This window comes from Rhineura floridana, chromosome 2, assembly GCF_030035675.1.
Source record: "Rhineura floridana isolate rRhiFlo1 chromosome 2, rRhiFlo1.hap2, whole genome shotgun sequence".
Classification (NCBI taxonomy): domain Eukaryota; kingdom Metazoa; phylum Chordata; class Lepidosauria; order Squamata; family Rhineuridae; genus Rhineura; species Rhineura floridana.
The window spans coordinates 86658912-86677742 of NC_084481.1; the positions used below are offsets into that span (position 1 = coordinate 86658912).

The 18831-nt window shown below is 45.6% G+C and overlaps 1 protein-coding gene across 1 annotated transcript in view; it reads left to right on the plus strand.

Annotated features, from left to right (window-relative positions):
• LOC133376648 (contactin-associated protein-like 5) overlaps positions 1–18831 on the plus strand; it is a 314949-nt gene that overhangs the window by 248185 nt on the left and 47933 nt on the right. The window contains exon 5 of the mRNA XM_061609196.1: positions 5072–5275. Coding sequence (XP_061465180.1) covers positions 5072–5275 — 204 coding nt within the window. The remainder of the gene's footprint in view (positions 1–5071; positions 5276–18831) is intronic.

Consider the following 18831-nt stretch of genomic DNA (forward strand, 5'->3'; position numbering starts at 1 on the left):
ATAAATCGTTGCCAAGTAACAATGTACCATTAATCCATTTGCTAAACTCCTTTCTCAAACTTGAATGAGAAATGACAACGCCTCCTGATAACTGTGGGTATGATGCAAAAATACAGAACTTATTCCTCGTCAGTATCAGGAGAATTATTTCCACCTTTGCTGGACCTCTTGTGTGGCAATAATCAGCCACCACTTACCAATTGTCTTTTGCTGGTGTGAGGGGTTGCTGTAAGCAGGGGGTAAAGAGAAAACAAAACGTGATGATGATGATGATGAAGAATTACATTTGTATACCGCCCCATAGCCAAAGCTCTCTGGGTGGTTTACAACAATTAAAAACATTAAAAACAAATATACGAATATACAATAATGACAAGGTTCTCTAATTCTTCTAATTCTAATTCTCTAATTCTGGAAACTAGAGGCATGCCTAATCTCAAAAATTGGAGTTACTTTCCAAAATACCCTCATGTTATTAAAACAGAAATATTGACAGAATATTTACTATTGACTCTTGCAGAATATGCAGCAGTGTCCACAGAGTCTTGTGATGCATCGGATACAATAATCACTAATACAATACAATAATAAGCATCAGAAGATTGAATGCTGCACAATAAGCACAAAGATCATATCAGTTAACATCAGTTAGCATCTTAAAAGAACAAGACAACAGTTTGACAAAGAAATGAATGTGGATATATTGTTTCAAAGTAGTAAGAACATGGTCCTGCCATGCAGCAGGGAGATGCATCCTGGTTCAGGTGGGATCATGAGAGGGGAATAAAGACTGAAATTGATATCTGAATGGTGTAGCAAGACTTTTTAAAGAGTTAGCCCGATCAAGGGGGAGGTTCAGCATTTGGGCTCCACTTCTGGCAGTGGCATGTCTTGGGGTGACACTAGAGATGTAAGGAGGCAGGAATTTCTGTCCCATCCAGTGTTCATTGCAACCAGCACTGTTTCAGTTCTACAGTTTAACTTTTTGCTATCCACTTATGGCAGAAACTAACATAATTAATTATGCAATTAAGGTCAGGACATTTCAATGGAAGAGAAACATCAAAAACAAAGTAGAAAATAACATATTTATTTATGCAACATAATGGCAATTTCCACTCCAATTTCCATTTCTGGTGGAATTCTCCAACATCCCCAGATGACACTGAACTTAAAATTCAATTTCACAAATATTTTCAATTACTAATGAATCCCTAAAGATTTGGAGGCTTGGGCCTATAGCCATGTAGTATCGAAATGATTCTATTTTAGACTGGTGCTGTGACTCAGGTCTACCAAATCAGTTAATTATACAGCCACAAGAGTGGCTGTATACTATAGCCAGCATGGATTTTCCACATTCCGCAATGTTAAATTGAAAATACCCCCATGCCATTCTGATGCTTCCCATAAGCTCATTTCAAAACAAAACCTTACAAAAAGTATAGTACTGAACTCAGAAACGCTTGCTTAACAACCCCATCAATTTTCATGGCGATACACAAAACAGTCAGAGAGAATCGAGAGTTCAAAGTCTAAAAAGAGAGAGAAAAAACCTCAGAGCCGTTTTGGACTTTTTTCTGAGAGTTCTCATAATCTGTTGAAATTCATTAAAAATCAGCCATGCTCACAGAGTACCTGTGATCCTAATACTGACCTTGCCCCATACGCTGACCTTCATCTTCTGCAGTTTAAAAGTTAAAAAAATTCCTGGCTGATTTTTAATTCATTTAAGAAATTTTGGCTGGAAGCCAATGATAAGGGCGGGCATGCTCCATTAGGACCAGCTGTCAGTGTTCTAAAAGCCTCACAGCTGCTGGGCTTGGCTAATCAGGGGGCCACACCCACACCAGACTTTGATTTCACATGAGACAGTTATGGCTTCCCTCAGAGAATCCTGGGAAGTGTAGTTTGTGAAGGGTGCTGAGAGGAGACTCCTATTCCACTGACAGAGCTTCAGTGGCTAGACTGGTTTAACAGTAAAACTGTGAAAGACCAACCCAAATTGTGTTTGCATTCTGACAAATTTGTAGGGCAGTACAATATCTCAGAGTGGAGCTCAGGTCTCCTGCTCCCCTGGTGCATTCACTATAGCTGCCCAATTTCCCTGCTTTTTAAAATTTGATAGAAATATCTGTGGGCTATAGCTACATTCTTAAACCACAAGGTTTTTTGCCTATCAGTGAATAATATTAGGGCTGTGTATCCTTTCACATTCAGAGAACTTGATGCCTAATTTGCAATTTATAGCTGCTCAGTCGAGATGGCTGTGGCATTACCAAACTCTATGTGGCAGGAGTTATCATTACAGAGAAATGTTTATGTGTAGCAAGCAAGTTTCTCAAGTTTCAACATGCCACTGCATGGCTTTTTCAGTTTGTGCAGTGAGCCCCTACACATTAAGAATTCACCATGTGAAGATTTGTGTTGCTTAACTTTGTAGAGAATTCAAACACCTTGGCATATATGAGCTCAGCAATCTATACAAGAGAAAGGCAAGGTTACATACTGCAGATCTGGGACCTCAATTGAAAGGTAATACCTTAATTAATTGAAATATTTATATTCCACATTATTATTAAAGTATATCAAGGCAGTGTATCCTAGCTAAGGCTACATATTAAGCTGGTAGACTGGGAAGATTTTAATTTAGGGATGCTTTATGAACTTAAAAAGACCTCTGCTGGATCAAGCCAAAGGTCCATGTAGTTCAGCATCGTGTTCTGACAGTAGCCAACCCAGTTGCCTATAAAAAGCCCATGAACCAGAAATGAGCACAACAGTGCTCTCCCTGCTTATGATTCTCAGCAACTAGTATTCAGAGGCATACTGCCTGTAATACTGGAAGTAATGCACAGCCATCATGGCTAGTAGTCATTGCTATCCTTAAATTTGTCTCATCCCCCTTTAAAGCCGTCCAAATCAGTGTTCATCACTACAACATGTACTAGCAAATTCCATAGGTTAACTATGCATTATGTAAAGGAGTACTTCCTTGTGTCTGACCTGAATCTTCCAACACAATTCACACTCTAATTAGGCTATACTAGTATACAATCTAGCACCCCAAACAGCTCACTTTGCCTACATTTAAAGGAAATGTTCTAAAGAGTTAACCTTATTGTATTTGACTTCAGTTAAGAATGTGTTTGTGTGTGTGTGTGTGTGAGTGAGAGAGAGAGAGAGAGAGAAGAATTTGTGTGTGTGTGTGTGTGTGTGTGTGTGTGTGTGTGTGTGTGTGGAGTGGGGAATACCTAGAACAAGTTTTTTCCCCAAAACGTGTGTTCATTCCTAAAAATTGAGAAAATTGAAAAAAATTGGATTATCAAATATTTTCTTTTAGAATTATGAATACAATGATTTCTGAAAACTGTGTAATGGGAAGACCATGTACAGTATCAGATCATTATAATTCCTGTATACTGAGGACAAAGCAAGTCCTGAGCTATACACTACGAGTATACTCTCCAATGCAAGAGCAAGATGAATTTCTACCTGTAGGAACCACTGCCATTGACACAAGAGGATGATTCAGTGCCTTCTTTGCTTGTGGGCTTTCTCTTGTCGCCATAGTTGGTTAATCTGTTTATGTCCTCTCGACTAGGCCTCAAAGGACTGGGAATGGGAGAAAGTATAGAACAACACAAAGAAGCAGAAACTGATATTGATAGCTCAGAAAATGAGACTGATTAAATTTCATTCATTATTCTTCATCATCAACATCACAGTAGTTTTGGGAATTGGTACAAACTAGTATTAAGAAAATTCTGAAATACGAGTTGAATTTTGACCCTTTAACAAAGCTATTGGGTTATATTAATGATGAGGGTATAACTTGCTTCTATTTTGTGGAAGATTGGTAGCCAGTGATCATATATTTGGAAACTAAAGCTGTGAATTGGGACAAAAAAATAAGTATAAAACAATATATTTGTACTGACTGCTTTGAAAGAAATGGGTTTCTGTTTGTTTTTATGCTAAGTGAACCAAAATAAAAGTAGCCAACTGGGAGGGGGAGGGCTAAGCTACCCTCTCTTGCCAGCCACTACTGGAGGTACTCTGTTAATACAGCTAGGCCACATTCACACCAGACCTTTAATTCACTATTATTCCACTTTAAACAGTCATGGCTTCCCCAAAGAATCATGGGAAGAGTAGTTTGTGAAGGGTGCTGAGAGTTGTTAGGAGACCCCTATTGTCCTCACAGATCTACAATTTGTCATAGTGGTTTAACAGGCATTTCCTCTCTAGAAAACTCTTGAGAATTGTAGCTCTGTGAGGGGAACAGGAGTCTTCTAACAGCTTTCAGCACTCTTCACAACCTACACTTCCCAGGATTCTATGGGATAAATGTCTGGTGTGAATGTGGCCAGTGATTTTACTGTGCCCCCACCTTCTGCCCCAGCCGCTTTGTGCAGCACTGCTGTGGACTTCTCCACAAAGCCCTGCTGGTGTGGGTGGGAGGGTTTGGATGGGCTCTTAATTGGTATTGGTACATAATACAACTATCAGGATGCTTGTGTAGGGACCAGGTGTTTGAAACATAGAACACGAAAGCTGTTCCAGATGCATTAGCTGTCTATTCAGTTTAAAGTGCTGGTGTTGACCTTTCATGTCCTAAAGAGTTCAGCAACAAGTTATTTGAAGAACCACCTGCACCCATGCAAACATGCCTGGGCTTTAAGATTAGCTTCTGAGGTCATTCTTACAAGTCCACCAACAAAATCTATCAGACAGACAAGCAGTAGAGAAATGGCCTTTTAAGCAGCGGCCCTTATTTTTGGAACTCTGTCCCAAAATATGGGAGGCCTGATCATTGTTTCTTTTTAAATGGACCTTAAAAATGTCTTTGTTTCAAACTGTGTTCTATTATGAATGCCGTGTGTCACTTTTTTTTTTGTAATCGGTTCATTTTATTTGTATTAATTTATGAGTTTAATTCTCTTTTGGAGAAGACTTTGCCCTGAACAATGCATATATGTACTTTAATAAATCTACTTTATGTACATAAGTAAATAAAGAAATATTGATCCCTTGTGCTTAATGTCTATTTGCCTTCTTTCCCCTGTAGAATCTGATATTGCTGACTTTGATGGGAGGAGCTCCCTCCTCTACAGGTTCAACCAAAAGCTGATGAGTACATTCAAAGATGTTGTTTCGCTGAAGTTCAAAAGCATGCAGGGAGATGGGGTCCTGTTTCATGGAGAAGGGCAGCGTGGAGATTATATTACACTGGAGCTGCAGAAAGGAAAGCTTTCTTTGCACATCAACCTAGGTATGTTCAAATATTTCAGCATATTTTGCATCAACGTTATTGTTATTAACATCATCATCATTATTCTCTTTAGCCTGCCATTTCCAAAGGCAAATTGGTTAAAACAAGTTGGGAAAAGGGGAGTAAACTACTGGCACAGATTACTAATTCTGTTAAAATATGGTTCAGAGATCTGAAGGATCATGTCTTAAGCCCTGTTTCTGTGCAGAAGACCTATCTAGGTACTGTATAACGAATACATGGACAATGGAACACACCAGCTAATCCAACCCCTTGACCTTCATTGCCTTGATCTTAACCACAGCACAGAACCAATTCGCTACAAGCTGTTCATCTGTAGGCTCTCTGCATGTTCTGCATCCTGGGTTTTTGAAGGATAGGTAATAAAGGATGCTAGCAGATAGTACTATAATTGCCAACAATTGGCAATTAAATAACATGCATGCTAGCTACCTAGAACTAACACTTGCAAATTACCTGCAACGTTTTGACCATCAATTATTTCTATCTTGAAGAAGCTGTCACCAACCTACATGCTATATATTTGTTCAGATAAAACTATTTGGCTGCAGTTCTTTGCCTGATGGTGCAGACAGCATCCCATGGAAAACAGTGAGATGAGCAGTTTGATTCTACAAATGATAATACTCCAAAATAAGTATCACTGTTTTCAGGGGGACTTACTTAGGGATGGATAGGGATGGAAACATCTGTCAGTTCTGGTTCTCTCCATTTCTTATTTTTCCAGTCTTAAATTCAGTTCTTCACATTTCTGCAGAAATTTGTGATTTTTAAAAAAAATCCTCATGAAAATCGTTCAGTATCTTAGTGTGAATTTCTCCTACTAAACACATTTTTGTATGCAGGTTTGACTAATGTAGACATTTTTGCAAACAATTTATCCTAATATAAAGCATTTTATATGGTATTTTCACTAATATATTCATTTTATGCACATTTCCCCCCAATACATGCATTTTTGTAAATATTTTTTGGTTGAAGAACTGGATTGCAAAATCTGAATGTGTGCATTTTGAAGGATGGCTGTGTTTTGGTTCTCATGTTCTTTCAAAAAGTAAGAATTTGATAAATTCAGCTTTAAATGTGAACTGAGTCAACTTTCTCCCCCATCCCTAGGGATGGAGGAAGATTTGGGGGTAGTAGGTTATGCATTTTGAAACAAAACTCACTCAGTCTGTAGTCCCTGAAGCGGAGTGCGGGTTGGAATGTGGTATGCTCTGGAATCTATAATCTTGTGGAGTTTGAATGGTATTGTCTAATGGCTGCTCTTTTTATTTTATTTTCCTTTATTTGGAGCACCTAGAAATCATGGTGCTGTATGTACAGCTTGAAAAAAGCTTGCTGCTAAAATGGCCAAGGAAGGGACTGAATGATATTATAAGCAGTAAGTGTGATGTGTCACTGGTCCTGAAAGCACTGTACTAGCTGCCAGTGAGCATTCAAGGTCTTAGTACTTATGTACAAAGCCCTAAATGGCTTGGGACCTAACCACACAAAAGAGTACCTTCCCCAGAATCAACTGTTGGGAGTTGGGGGTAATGCTTGGCAGTGGCTCCGCTCCTACTTGGTGGGTCGTCAACAGAAGGTGGTGCTTGGGGAACACTGCTCGACACCCTGGACTCTCCATTGTGGAGTCCCACAGGGATCGGTACTGTCCCCCATGCTTTTCAACATCTATATGAAGCCGCTGGGTGCAGTCATCAGGAGTTTTGGAGTGCGTTGTCACCAGTACGCTGATGACACGCAACTCTATTTCTCCTTTTCATCTTCCTCAGGTGAGGCTGTTAATGTACTAAACCGTTGCCTGGCCGCGATAATGGATTGGATGGGAGCTAACAGACTGAAGCTTAATCCAGACAAGACTGAGACGCTGTTAGTGAGTGCCTTCTCTGCCCAGATGGTGGATGTTCACCCTGTTCTGGACGGGGTTACACTCCCCTTGAAAGAACAGGTTCGTAGCTTGGGAGTTCTTATCGACTCTTCCTTGTCTCTTGAGGCTCAGGTAGCCTCAGTGGCAAGGAATGCTTTCTACCATCTCCGATTGGTAGCCCAGCTACGTCCCTATCTGGACAGTGACGACCTCGCCTCAGTCGTTCATGCTCTGGTAACTTCTAGATTGGACTACTGCAATGCGCTCTACGTTGGGCTGCCCTTGAAGACAGTTCGGAAACTACAGTTAGTCCAGATTGTTGACGCGGACAAGAAGGTTCGCTCATATTACACCCGTTCTGGCTCGTCTGCACTGGATTCCTATTTGTTTCCGGGCTAAATTCAAAGTGCTGGTTTTGACCTATAAAGCCTTACACGGCATGGGACCGTAATACCTGGTGGTGCGCCTCTCCCAATATGAAACTACCCGTACACTGCGCTCAACATCTAAGGCCCTCCTCCAAGTACCATCCCATCGAGAAGCTCAGAGGGTGGTGACTACAAATAGGGCCTTTTTGGTTGTGGCTCCCGAACTATGGAATGGTCTCCCCGATTGTCATGGCCCCGTCAGAGGACTCCTCAGATGAGGACGACTCGGGAGTAACAGCAGCAGACCCAGGAGCAGCAGACTCAGAAGGAGACACGGAGGAGCCTCCTGAGAATCCAGCTCCTTCTCCCCCTCAGCTGCAGAGCACCCCAAATACAGCAGAGGCCCTGCAGCCAGACACAGACAGTGCACAGGATACTCCCCCCTCACCTGCAGAACGTAGACAGCAGAAGGTCAGGCAGAAGAGGGGCAGGCCTGTCTCCTTAAGGCCCAAACGCTGAGGGCTCACACCTGCTGTCAACCCTGCTCTTGATAAGGCACACCTTGGCTGCAGCTTGTTGCTGACTGCAACGTCAGGCGTGGCTTGTGTGTTCCTAGTTTCCTGGCACCCTCTTTTGGACTGACCCCTTGGCACTTGATCCCGGACCTCTACTGACCTCACTTCTGGACTCCTGACTCGGCAAGTACGCTTCAGACAAGCCTGGCCCTTATCAGCTCCCCTCCTCCTAGACCTGGCAGATTTATGGCCAGACTGCCGGCTAAGGACTTTGCTTCCCTGCCAACCACCCAGGAATTTCCAGCCCCCCACCGGCACTGCTGACGCAGTGTAGAGCTGACAGTTTGTAGTCAGCCCAAAACAAAGCAGGCAAACGAGGGAGTGGGGGAAGTGCTGACCATGGAGCAACTCCAGCAGGAAAACTTGCTCCTGTGCTCACAAGTAGACCAGCTGTTGTTGGCCGTCCAAGGCTTGCAAACCCAGCTAGCAGCAGCCCCATCCCCTCTCCCTACAGGGAGAGCCAAGTGCCCTGTGACTCTCCCTGAGAAATTTACTGGGGCTTCCGACCAGCTCCCAGCCTTCTTGGCCCAGGCCCAGCTCTTAATTATTTTATTTATTTAATTAAGCTTATATACCGCCCGACTAGCAACAGCTCTCTGGGCGGTGAACATTAAAAATACAATAAAAATAACACAAAACTGTACACAAAACTGTACAGTCTAAAATCAAAATATAATAATTTACAATTAACAGGAATTAAAATGCCTCAGAGAAGAGAAATGTTTTAACCTGGCGCCGAAAAGATGATAGTGTCGGCGCCAGGCGCACCTCCTCGGGGAGCCCATTCCATAGCTCTTCATGGAGTTACGACCAGAGGCCTTCCCAGATGATAAGACCCGGGTGGGATTCTTGATTAACCTGTGCACCGGGGCCGCAGCTAGATGGGCCACGCCCCTACTCCTCGAGCGGAGCCCCGTGCTCAACGACTTAGCCACCTTCACCAGAGAACTGAAGGCTATGTTCGAGGACCCAGTCCAATCAGCTACAGCCAACCGCCGCATACGCCGGCTGCGGCAAGGCCGATGCCCCTTGGGGGAATATGTAACAGACTTTCGTTTATTACAACAAAACCTGGGCTGGAACGAAGCAGCTCTCATGGACCAATTTCAGGAGGGGTTGTCGGATGAGCTTCTGGATGAGCTAGCTAGGGTGGAGCACCCTGGAACCCTGCACGCCCTCATACGCCTGTGTCTCCAGATTGACGGGAGGCTGGAAAGCAGGCGTGCTGCCAACCAACCCCGGCCAGTCTACAGAGCATCAGCCCCAGTGGCTGGGCCCTCGGAGCCCGCCGGCAAGGACCCTACACCCCCGGCAGAACCGATGCAGCTGGGAGGGGCTCGGCCACATCTCTCTGCGGCCGAAAAGCTGCTGACGCCGGCAACAGGGCCTCTGCCTGTATTGCAGGGCCCCGGGACATTTTGCAGCCCAGTGTTCCGCGAAACGACCCACAGCCCCTGCCTCGGGAAACGTCCATGCCCCGGCCTTCACAGGCCCCTGAGCCGGGGCAACCTCGTGGTTCAAGGGGCCTGCCACCTCAGTTCCTCACCGCCCAAGCATCTGACCGTGTTGATCACACTGACAGTCCCCGGAAGGGGGACCCTACAAGTACCCGCCATGCTGGACTCGGGATCCACCAGCAATTTTATGGACGTGTCCTTTGCCAAGCTCCACCGGGTTCCTAGTCAACCCATTCGCCGCCCCCTCCTGGTGGAGACTATTGATGGCTGGCTTCTCGCCTCGGGCCCTGTAGTACAGGAGACAGTGCCGCTCGACGTGGCCCTGGGGGAGCACCAGGAAAGCCTCCAGTTCTACCTGGCTGCCCTACCCACTTCCCGGTCGTGCTGGGCCTGGCGTGGCTCCAGCGGCACGACCGCATCATCCAGTGGTCCACGGGCTGGCTGACCCTCGGATCCCCCTATTGCCAAGCCAACTGCTGGAGGCCAAAGGAGCGCATCCTGATGACCCGGGAGGCAAGCTCCGCGCTCAAACCCTTACCGGAACAGTACTGGGAGTTCGCAGATGTGTTTGGGAAGCAAGAGGCAGACCAGTTGCCGCCCCATCGTCCTTATGACTGTCCCATTGATCTGCTACCCAGAGCCAAGATTCCCGTCGGCCAGCTTTACTCCCTGTCAGAACCCGAACTGGCAGCCCTCAGAGAGTTCCTAGACAAGAACCTGCGCCGAGGGTTCATTCGCCCTTCCACATCCCCTGCAGCCACCCCTGTCCTCTTTGTCAAAAATAAATGTGGGGAACTCCGGCTGTGCAATGACTACCGCACCCTCAACCAGATTACAGTTCGGAATCACTACCCGCTGCCCCTGATCCCAGAACTGTTAGAGCGGCTGCGGGGCGCTCGCATTTTCACCAAACTAGACCTGAGAGGGGCCTACAACCTGGTGCATATGCGGGAGGGCGATGAGTGGAAGACGGCCTTCTGCACCCGTTATGGGCACTTTGAGTACACCGTGATGCCATTTGGCTTGTGCAACACTCCTGCCGTCTTCTAGCACTTCATGAATGACATCTTCCGGGACCTCCTAGACCGCTTCCTGGTGATCTACTTGGATGATATCCTGATCTACTTGCGGAACCCCTCGGAACATAAGGAGCACGTTTGAGCGGTGCTGCAGTGCCTGCGGGAGCACCGCCTCTTCGCCAAGCTCGAAAAATGCGCCTTTGACCTCACGACCGTGGATTTCCTAGGCCATCGGATCTCGCCCTCGGGTATCCAGATGGACCCCGCCAAAATTGAGACCATCCTCCACTGGGCAGCTCCGCGAAGCCCCAAAGATGTGCAGCACTTCTTGGGCTTCGCCAACTATTACCGCCGGTTCATCTCCCACTTCTCCGAACTCACCATGCCCATCTCAGACCTGCTTCGAGGCAAAGAGAAGTTTGTTTGGACGGAGGCCGCTCAACAGGCCTTCTGGCGCCTCCAACACGCCTTTACATCTGAACCCATCCTCCAGCAACCCGACCCTACCCGACCTTACATAGTGGAGGCCAATGCATCTGATAAGGCAGTGGCAGCAGTCCTACTTCAGCCGGTGGGGAGCAAGCAGTCCCTGCTCCCCTGTGCGTTCCATTCCCAGAAACTCAACGCTTCGGAACAGAACTACACCATTTGGGAGAAGGAGTTACTGGCCATCAAAGTAGCTTTCGAGACCTGGCATCATCTCCTGGAAGGGGCACGCCATCCGGTCCAGGTACAAACGGACCACCGAAACCTGGAGCACCTGCAAAGCGCCCGACGGCTGAACCAACGCCAGATCCGGTGGTCCCTGTTTTTCTCCCGGTTCCAGTTCACGGTCACCTACCTCCCTGGCCGCCGAAACACCCTAGCAGACGCGCTCTCTCGCAAGCCGGAATACTGAGCCGAGCAGGTCGATCACCCCCTTCACCCAATCCTCCCCCAGAGAACTTCGCCGCTACACACCAACCACAACCCCTCCTGGACCGGGTGCAGGAGCAGCAGCAAAAGGACCCCTATGCCCTGGCCCAGCAGCGAGAGCTCCAGTCCGGGACGGCCGCCTGGGACAGCCCCTTTTCCTTGCATCAGGGCCTCTTGTACCACCGGAACTGGTTGTACGTTCCCCCGGGAGCTCTGCGGGGAGAGGTGCTCCACCTCTGCCATGACAGCCAGCCTGCAGGGCATTTTGGAACGTATAAAACCCTCCACCTGGTCCTACAGGATTTCTGGTGGCCCCGGGTCCAAGTGGACGTCAAGGACTATGTAGCGGCCTGTGATACCTGCCAGCGAGCCAAGAGCCACCCCGGCAAGCCCCCGGGGCTCCTGCTCCCACTGCCTACCCCCCCAGGGCCCTGGCGCTCGGTCTCCCTGGATTTTATCACGGACTTACCAGCCTCCCGGGGAATGACCACCATCCTCGTAGTCAGAGACCTGTTCACCAAGATGGCCCATTTCCTCCCCTGTGCCGGACTACCCTTCGCGTATAATAACTCCGTGCATGCCTCCACACGCCAGACCCCGTTCTTTGCCTCCTACGGCTACCACCCCCGATTCTTCCCCTCAGTGCGACCCCCGTCGCTGGTCCCCGCTGCGGATGTCATGCTGCAGGAGTTGCAGGCCCTGCAGGCCGTCCTGAAGGAGCAGCTGGAGCAGGCCAAGGACGCGTATAAGCGCTTTGCAGATCGCCACCACCAACCAGGCCCGCCGCTGAAGGTAGGCGACCGGGTATGGCTCTCAACCAAATTCCTGCGTTCGCAAGGGCCGTCTCACAAGCTGGAGGCTCGGAATGCAGGTCCCTTCCGGATCACCCAGCAAATTAACCCGGTGGCGTTCCGGCTCCAACTCCCTGCCTCCTTCCGCATTCACCCTGTCTTCCATAGAACACTGCTGACTCCCGCTCTCCCACCTCACCCCTTGGGTAGTCAACCATGGCCCCCACCACCGATACAAGTCAACGGGGAAGAGGAATTCGAAGTGGCGCAGATCCTGGACTCCCGGAGGCATCGGGGCCGCCTCCAGTACCTCATAGACTGGCAGGGGTACGGCCCTGAGGAACGCTCATGGGAAGATGCGGTGCAGGTGCATGCCCCTCGTCTGGTCCGGAGCTTCCACCAGCGCTACCCGGATAAGCCGGGCCCCGGTGGGAGGCGGAGGGTTGGTCGTGGGGCGGGGGATAGTGTCATGGCCCCGTCAGAGGACTCCTCAGATGAGGACGACTCGGGAGTAACAGCAGCAGACCCAGGAGCAGCAGGAGACACGGAGGAGCCTCCTGAGAATCCAGCTCCTTCTGCCCCTCAGCTGCAGAGCACCCCAGGGACAGCAGAGGCCCTGCAGCCAGACACAGACAGTGAACAGGATACTCCCCCCTCACCTGCAGAACGTAGACAGCAGAAGGTCAGGCAGAAGAGGGGCAGGCCTGTCTCCTTAAGGCCCAAACGCTGAGGACTCACACCTGCTGTCAACCTTGCTCTTTATAAGGCACACCTTGGCTGCAGCTTGTTGCTGACTGCAACGTCAGGCGTGGCTTGTGTGTTCCTAGTTTCCTGGCACCCTCTTTTGGACTGACCCCTTGGCACTTGATCCCGGACCTCTACTGACCTCGCTTCTGGACTCCTGACTCGGCAAGTACGCTTCAGACAAGCCTGGCCCTTATCAGATTCCCTCCTCCTAAGACCTGGCAGATTTATGGCCAGACCGCCGGCTAAGGACTTTGCTTCCCTGCCAACCACCCAGGAATTTCCAGCCCCCCACCGGCACTGCTGATGCAGTGTAGAGCTGACACCGATGAGGTGCGCCTGGCGCCGACGCTGCTATCTTTTCGGCGCCAGGTGAAAACCTTTTTATATTCCCAGGCATTTTAATGCGTATTATTATATGTATTGTTGTATTTTGCTACTGTTTGATTATTTTTGTTTACCTTTGTTGGTTTGATTCTATTGTATTATTGTATTTATATATTCCTGATTGCTTTATTTTATGTACACCGCCCAGAGAGCCCTTGGGCTTAGGGCGGTATATAAATTAAATTAAATAATAAAAATAAATAAATAAATATATTTGGCCTTATGACCAGTAGGGAAGGACCTGTTGCTCATGCCATCGGTGGGTAATGTCCTGCTGGTGTTGGCCTGTAACATGGCCTTCTTGGTGGTAGCTCCTCATCTGTGGAATATCTTTTTTTTTATTTCATTTTATTTGTATATAGCCATAGGCTGTTACAAAAGAGCAGTACAATCATAACATTTAGCACAGATACATTTCATGATTAAAATGTGAAAAGTTTTAATTTTTAACTATTTGTCTTAATAAAACTGGTTCTGAGTTTCTTAGCGGCCAAGGCAAAATTAGCCGTAGAAATTACTACGTCCGGCTGGGGCGAAGATAAAAGAAAAATTACTTTCTGAAAACTATTAAAATTAGTTAACGTATCGAGAATTGAAAATAAAAATTTTGCCCTTGGATAATCAAACAATTGGCAGTCTAAGATATAATGAAATACATCGTCAGGGACAGTACAGCCGGCTATACATATCCTTTGGTCGTATGGAATACCAAGATATCTATCTTGCAAATAAGACGAGGGCATCACTTGAAAGCGGAGTTCAGTATAGGCTCTACGCAGTGAGGCCCTCGTCAGGATATCTAGGTAATTGGGCCAATCGCAATTAGGTTTGATATACTGAAAACATTTGGAGAAGTGAGAGTTTGCAATTATTACTGTGTCTTGGTGTCTATCCTGGGCGTAGATCTGATTGCGAAGAGTGGTGGGATTGAGATTTGAAAGGAGAGAAGGGGTTAGAAGATACTGTACACCTAGGGCTGGAAAGTTTTTTGCCCAGCCACCCTTTGCCAGCTGGTCCTCCCAACATGATTTAACCAGAGAGGGAGTATCAATAACCGAGAGTTTCTTCCAGTAGCGTAAAAACGCTAAGTCAATTCTGGCCATTAAAGAAGGGGAATTGAGTTCGGATCTCAAGAAAGCTGCCGGAGTGCCTTTAGGAAGGCCTAAAATGTGTTTGAAGAAGGTATTTTGGAGAGGTTCTAAAGTAAGACGTAAAGAGGGACCCCAAATCTCGCTCCCATACATAATTGCCGGAAGAATTTTTGTTGAATAGAGTTTAACCATGGGTCTCACTAATTGGCCACCCTTGGTATAGAAAAATTTCTTCAGGAGGCCAAAGGCCCTTAATGATTGGAGCTTAATATGGGCCAGTTGCTGGGACCAAGACAGATTATTATTGATATAGATGCCCAGATATTTGAAGGTGTGGACCTGTTCCAAGCTAAGGCCGTTTAATCGCCAGGTGATGATGGTTTTACTACCTTTCCCGCAGACCATTATTTTAGATTTTGAGTAATTTATTTTAAGAGATTGTGAATTACAATAGTCTTGCAGGTGTAGTAGCATTCGTTTGAGACCTATCTTGTTCTGCGAGAGAAGGAGAAGATCGTCGGCATAGAGTAGAACAGGGATCTTCTTTTGATTAATTGAGGGTGGAAAGAATGATGGGGAGGCCATGGCTGAAACAATATCATTGATAAAGAAATTGAATAAAAAGGGGGCCAATATACAACCCTGTCTGGCACCCTTTCTCATGTGTATTTCTTGGGATAAGACACCATTAAAGCCAAGTCTAATTTTTATATTGGTGTCATGGTGTAAAATTTGGAGGAGATATAGTAAACTTTTGTCTAGGCCAGCCTTATCTAATTTCCTCCAAAGGAGAGAATATCTTCCCTGGTCAGGTGTGTCTCTCACCTTCATACTGACTGTCAGAAGGAATTAAAAAATGTTCCTGTTTACCCAGGCATTTGATGGTTGAAAGAGACAAACTTTGTTCCTCAAATTATGAGTGGTGAGAGTATGTGATTGCTTTACTTTTTTTAAAAAAAAAATGTATTTATTGCATTCTTAATTGTTTTCTGTTGTTTGTGTTTGCCATCCTGGGCTCCTTTGGGATGAAGGGTGGGATATAAATTTAATAAATAAAATAAAAATAAAATATACTGCCCCTTCCTGGGTAATTGCACAGGAATGAAAGATAGCTGTGGCCATCTACTGATGGGGGCAGCCATTTTTTCCCTTATATGATTACCCAGGAAGCACAACATTAATATGCATGGTTGCTTTCTGGGCCATTTTGGAAGGTTACTATGTGGGAGCACCATGTCTTCTAAGCGTGGAAACTGTAAAATGAGAGATTAAAACATAAATAAATAAAGCAACCCTCAGACCAGCACTTAAATTGTAAGTACTTTTAAAAATGTTTTTTAAGATATTTTTTGTGGGTTTTTCTTTTTAAAATCTCATATTAAGTTGCAAACTGGGGCATAACAGACTTTCAGTTGGTCATGTGCGAAATAGACATGACCAAATTAATATGGTTCTGTCCATCTCTAGGTTTATTCCCAAATAAGTGTGCATAGGATTGCAGCTCTGAAAACACCGATTAGTGCATGATTGCAGCTTCAGGGCAAATCCATCACACAGTTAAGGATTCTTAGATCCTTTTTATTCAGCGTGACAGGAGGACAGACCTATGCATGTTTATTCAACAGTTCCATGAGATGAATCCCATTGAATTGACTGCAGTCTTAAATGCACTTAACCGTGTGCTGGATTGTCCATTTTGAGGTGTTTTCCTTCAGCCATGCTTCCTGAATGACATTAATTTGTAAGCAGGCACTGATTTCATTTGACTCCATTTGGCTGTGCCTTCTCTATAGGTAGCAGGTTGATTCCTTGCTTGCTTACTGCTTCTTAAGCCACAAGTGGTGTGCTTTCTCTTTGAAGCAGGTTCATTTCCTTAGATTAAATCATTTCAACCACTTTAGCTGCTCTTATATATTGTCTGCTTCAGTGTGTGTTCATTACAGTAAATCAATAAAAATTAGCTTGTTAGGCTGTCAGCTTGTCAGAAAATATGGTGATTTGATTTAATATTTGATCATTTCAATTCCTTTTGGAGATGCCATGTTTGAACACCTTTCAGTTTGAAAATAACAGAAGCACAGCAAAACTAGTATTTTTGAGAGGCAGCAATGATAAGTATTACATTCTTGAGATAACAATAGTAGCATTTATTCAATGGGATTAATTTTTCCTGTAAATTTTACAAAGGAATAGCAGCTTCCCCTTTTTTTCAGTGGATTTGGATAGTATCACCTCTGGGCTTGCCTTAAAACATTTTAAAGATTATTATAAGAAATGTGTGTGCCATATCCATTTGGTTAACAAGATCCTAACATGTAATTTCCTTTTCTTAGGATGACTTCAGTGTGTTAGACCCACACAAATCATTATGTCTAAAAAGAAGTGGTGAAAAAGACATAAGAAAGTAGTAGTTGGTAGTAAAGCTTCCCCCCCCCCCAGTGATGGCATGCTTCCTATGGCATTGTTAGGAATATGACAGACCCAGAAGTGGCTCACCTGGTGGGGCGGAGCTGTAATGCTAGCTTCCCAGCTGCAGGGTCACTATCACTTTCTGGGAGGCAGAATGAAGGGGTGGGGAGATCAGTGTGGTATGGGTGCACTGATGGAGACAATCTGGTGTTCCTGCACTGAACTGACCACCCTGCCACCTCACTCCTCCTGTCCTGTGATGCTGCTGGGAAGCTGGTGCTGTGGCTGTGTCCCAATGTGCAAGTCACTTCTGGACAGACCTTGATTCAGCCCTTAATTTCTGAACAGAAATATTGTTTTTATTGGCACAATTTCAAAAGGTACCAAAATGGGCCCACCTATCACTAGTTCTCATTTAAGGCAATGTTGAATACTCAACTCTTGAGCCACAATATTGAACCTGGTCAGTCTTGGAATACATGTACACTGCCTTTTCTCCCTTTTGGTTGGAACAGCACGATTAGCATGCCAAGGCTCTATCCAGTCTCCCCAAACTACATAGAAGCCAGTGTTAGCCCCACTTCTGTCTCAGTCAAAGGCCAAGACAGAACCAGAACAAGAGGTTGTGCAGTTCAAATGATGGAATCAGTTATGTGCTCCCAGGAGACACAACATTGATTCTTCTTTCTGGATATGGTTGCATAGCCCTAACTGGTAGTTCACTGTGTTTGGTATTCTTCTAGACAGATCTGGTAAATAGTCTTAGAGTCAAGGTTAAAACACTCTTATTTATGCTCATTTTAATCTGTTAAGAGGCAAACAGTTAATCAACTAAAACTACAAATTGTCAGTGATCTTGTTTTTGTTCTTTACCCTTTAAAACACACTAGTTCAAAAGAATTCAGTTATGCTGTCTGCCACAGCTTTCTCCTTCCTTCCCTCCCTCTTTATCTCTAGTTAGAAAGTGATTCTTTTCTCTGATGATCATTTTAGAGCTGAGGTGTGTCCCAGCCCATCTGCCCACTTCAAGGATTCCATTCACAGCTGTTGTAGCTCTTATTTGTGCTGGGTCATCACTGTCCACACAGAAAACAGGTCTTTGATTCCCTGTAATTGAACCCACCCACCCCCTGCGTTCACTAAGGTATGTTAGTTGTGTATGTGCTGCATTCATCTATTGCTATGCAATCAGGCAAGGGAAATAAGAAAAAGAGTTCATGTGAAGCAAAAAGATAGCATCAGATCCCCAAGGAGAAACACCAACAATAAAAAAAAAACCTTCTTGTTTTCCTCTTACTTTCTGGTGCTTGTTTTTCCCCCTTTCCTTTTTAAATGTAAACTCAATGCAACTGTTCATTATCAGATAAGAGAGATGTTCTTTCTTGTGATTAAAACATAATAATTAAGTATGTTATGGTTATTCCTGAGCCATATCCTCTTACTTCAGAAACAAAGGATTTTCTCTTCTATAATGGTTTCCTGATCTCTTAAACCATATTCCAGGGACAGGGAACATTTTTCCAGCCTGAGAGCCACATTCCCTTCTGGGCAAATTCCTGTGGCAACATAAGGTCTCAGGTCTCTCTGTCTGGCCCATGGAGCTCTCCCTGCAATTCATGGGCAGGATCAGGAGCAAAAGTGGCTAAGTTACTCTACTGCTTCCTATATTGCCTTTTTCATTCACAAACAAGTTGAGGGGGAGTGACACAGCCCTGCATAGAACCATAGAATAGTAGAGTTGGAAGGGGCTTATAAGGCCATCCAACTCCTTGCTCAATGCAGAAATCCAAGTTAAAGCATACCTGACAGGTGGCTGTCCATCTGCCTCTTGAATGCCTCCAGTGTTGGAGAGCCCACCAACTCCCTAGGTAATTGGCTTCATTGCCATACTGCTCTAACGGTTAGGATG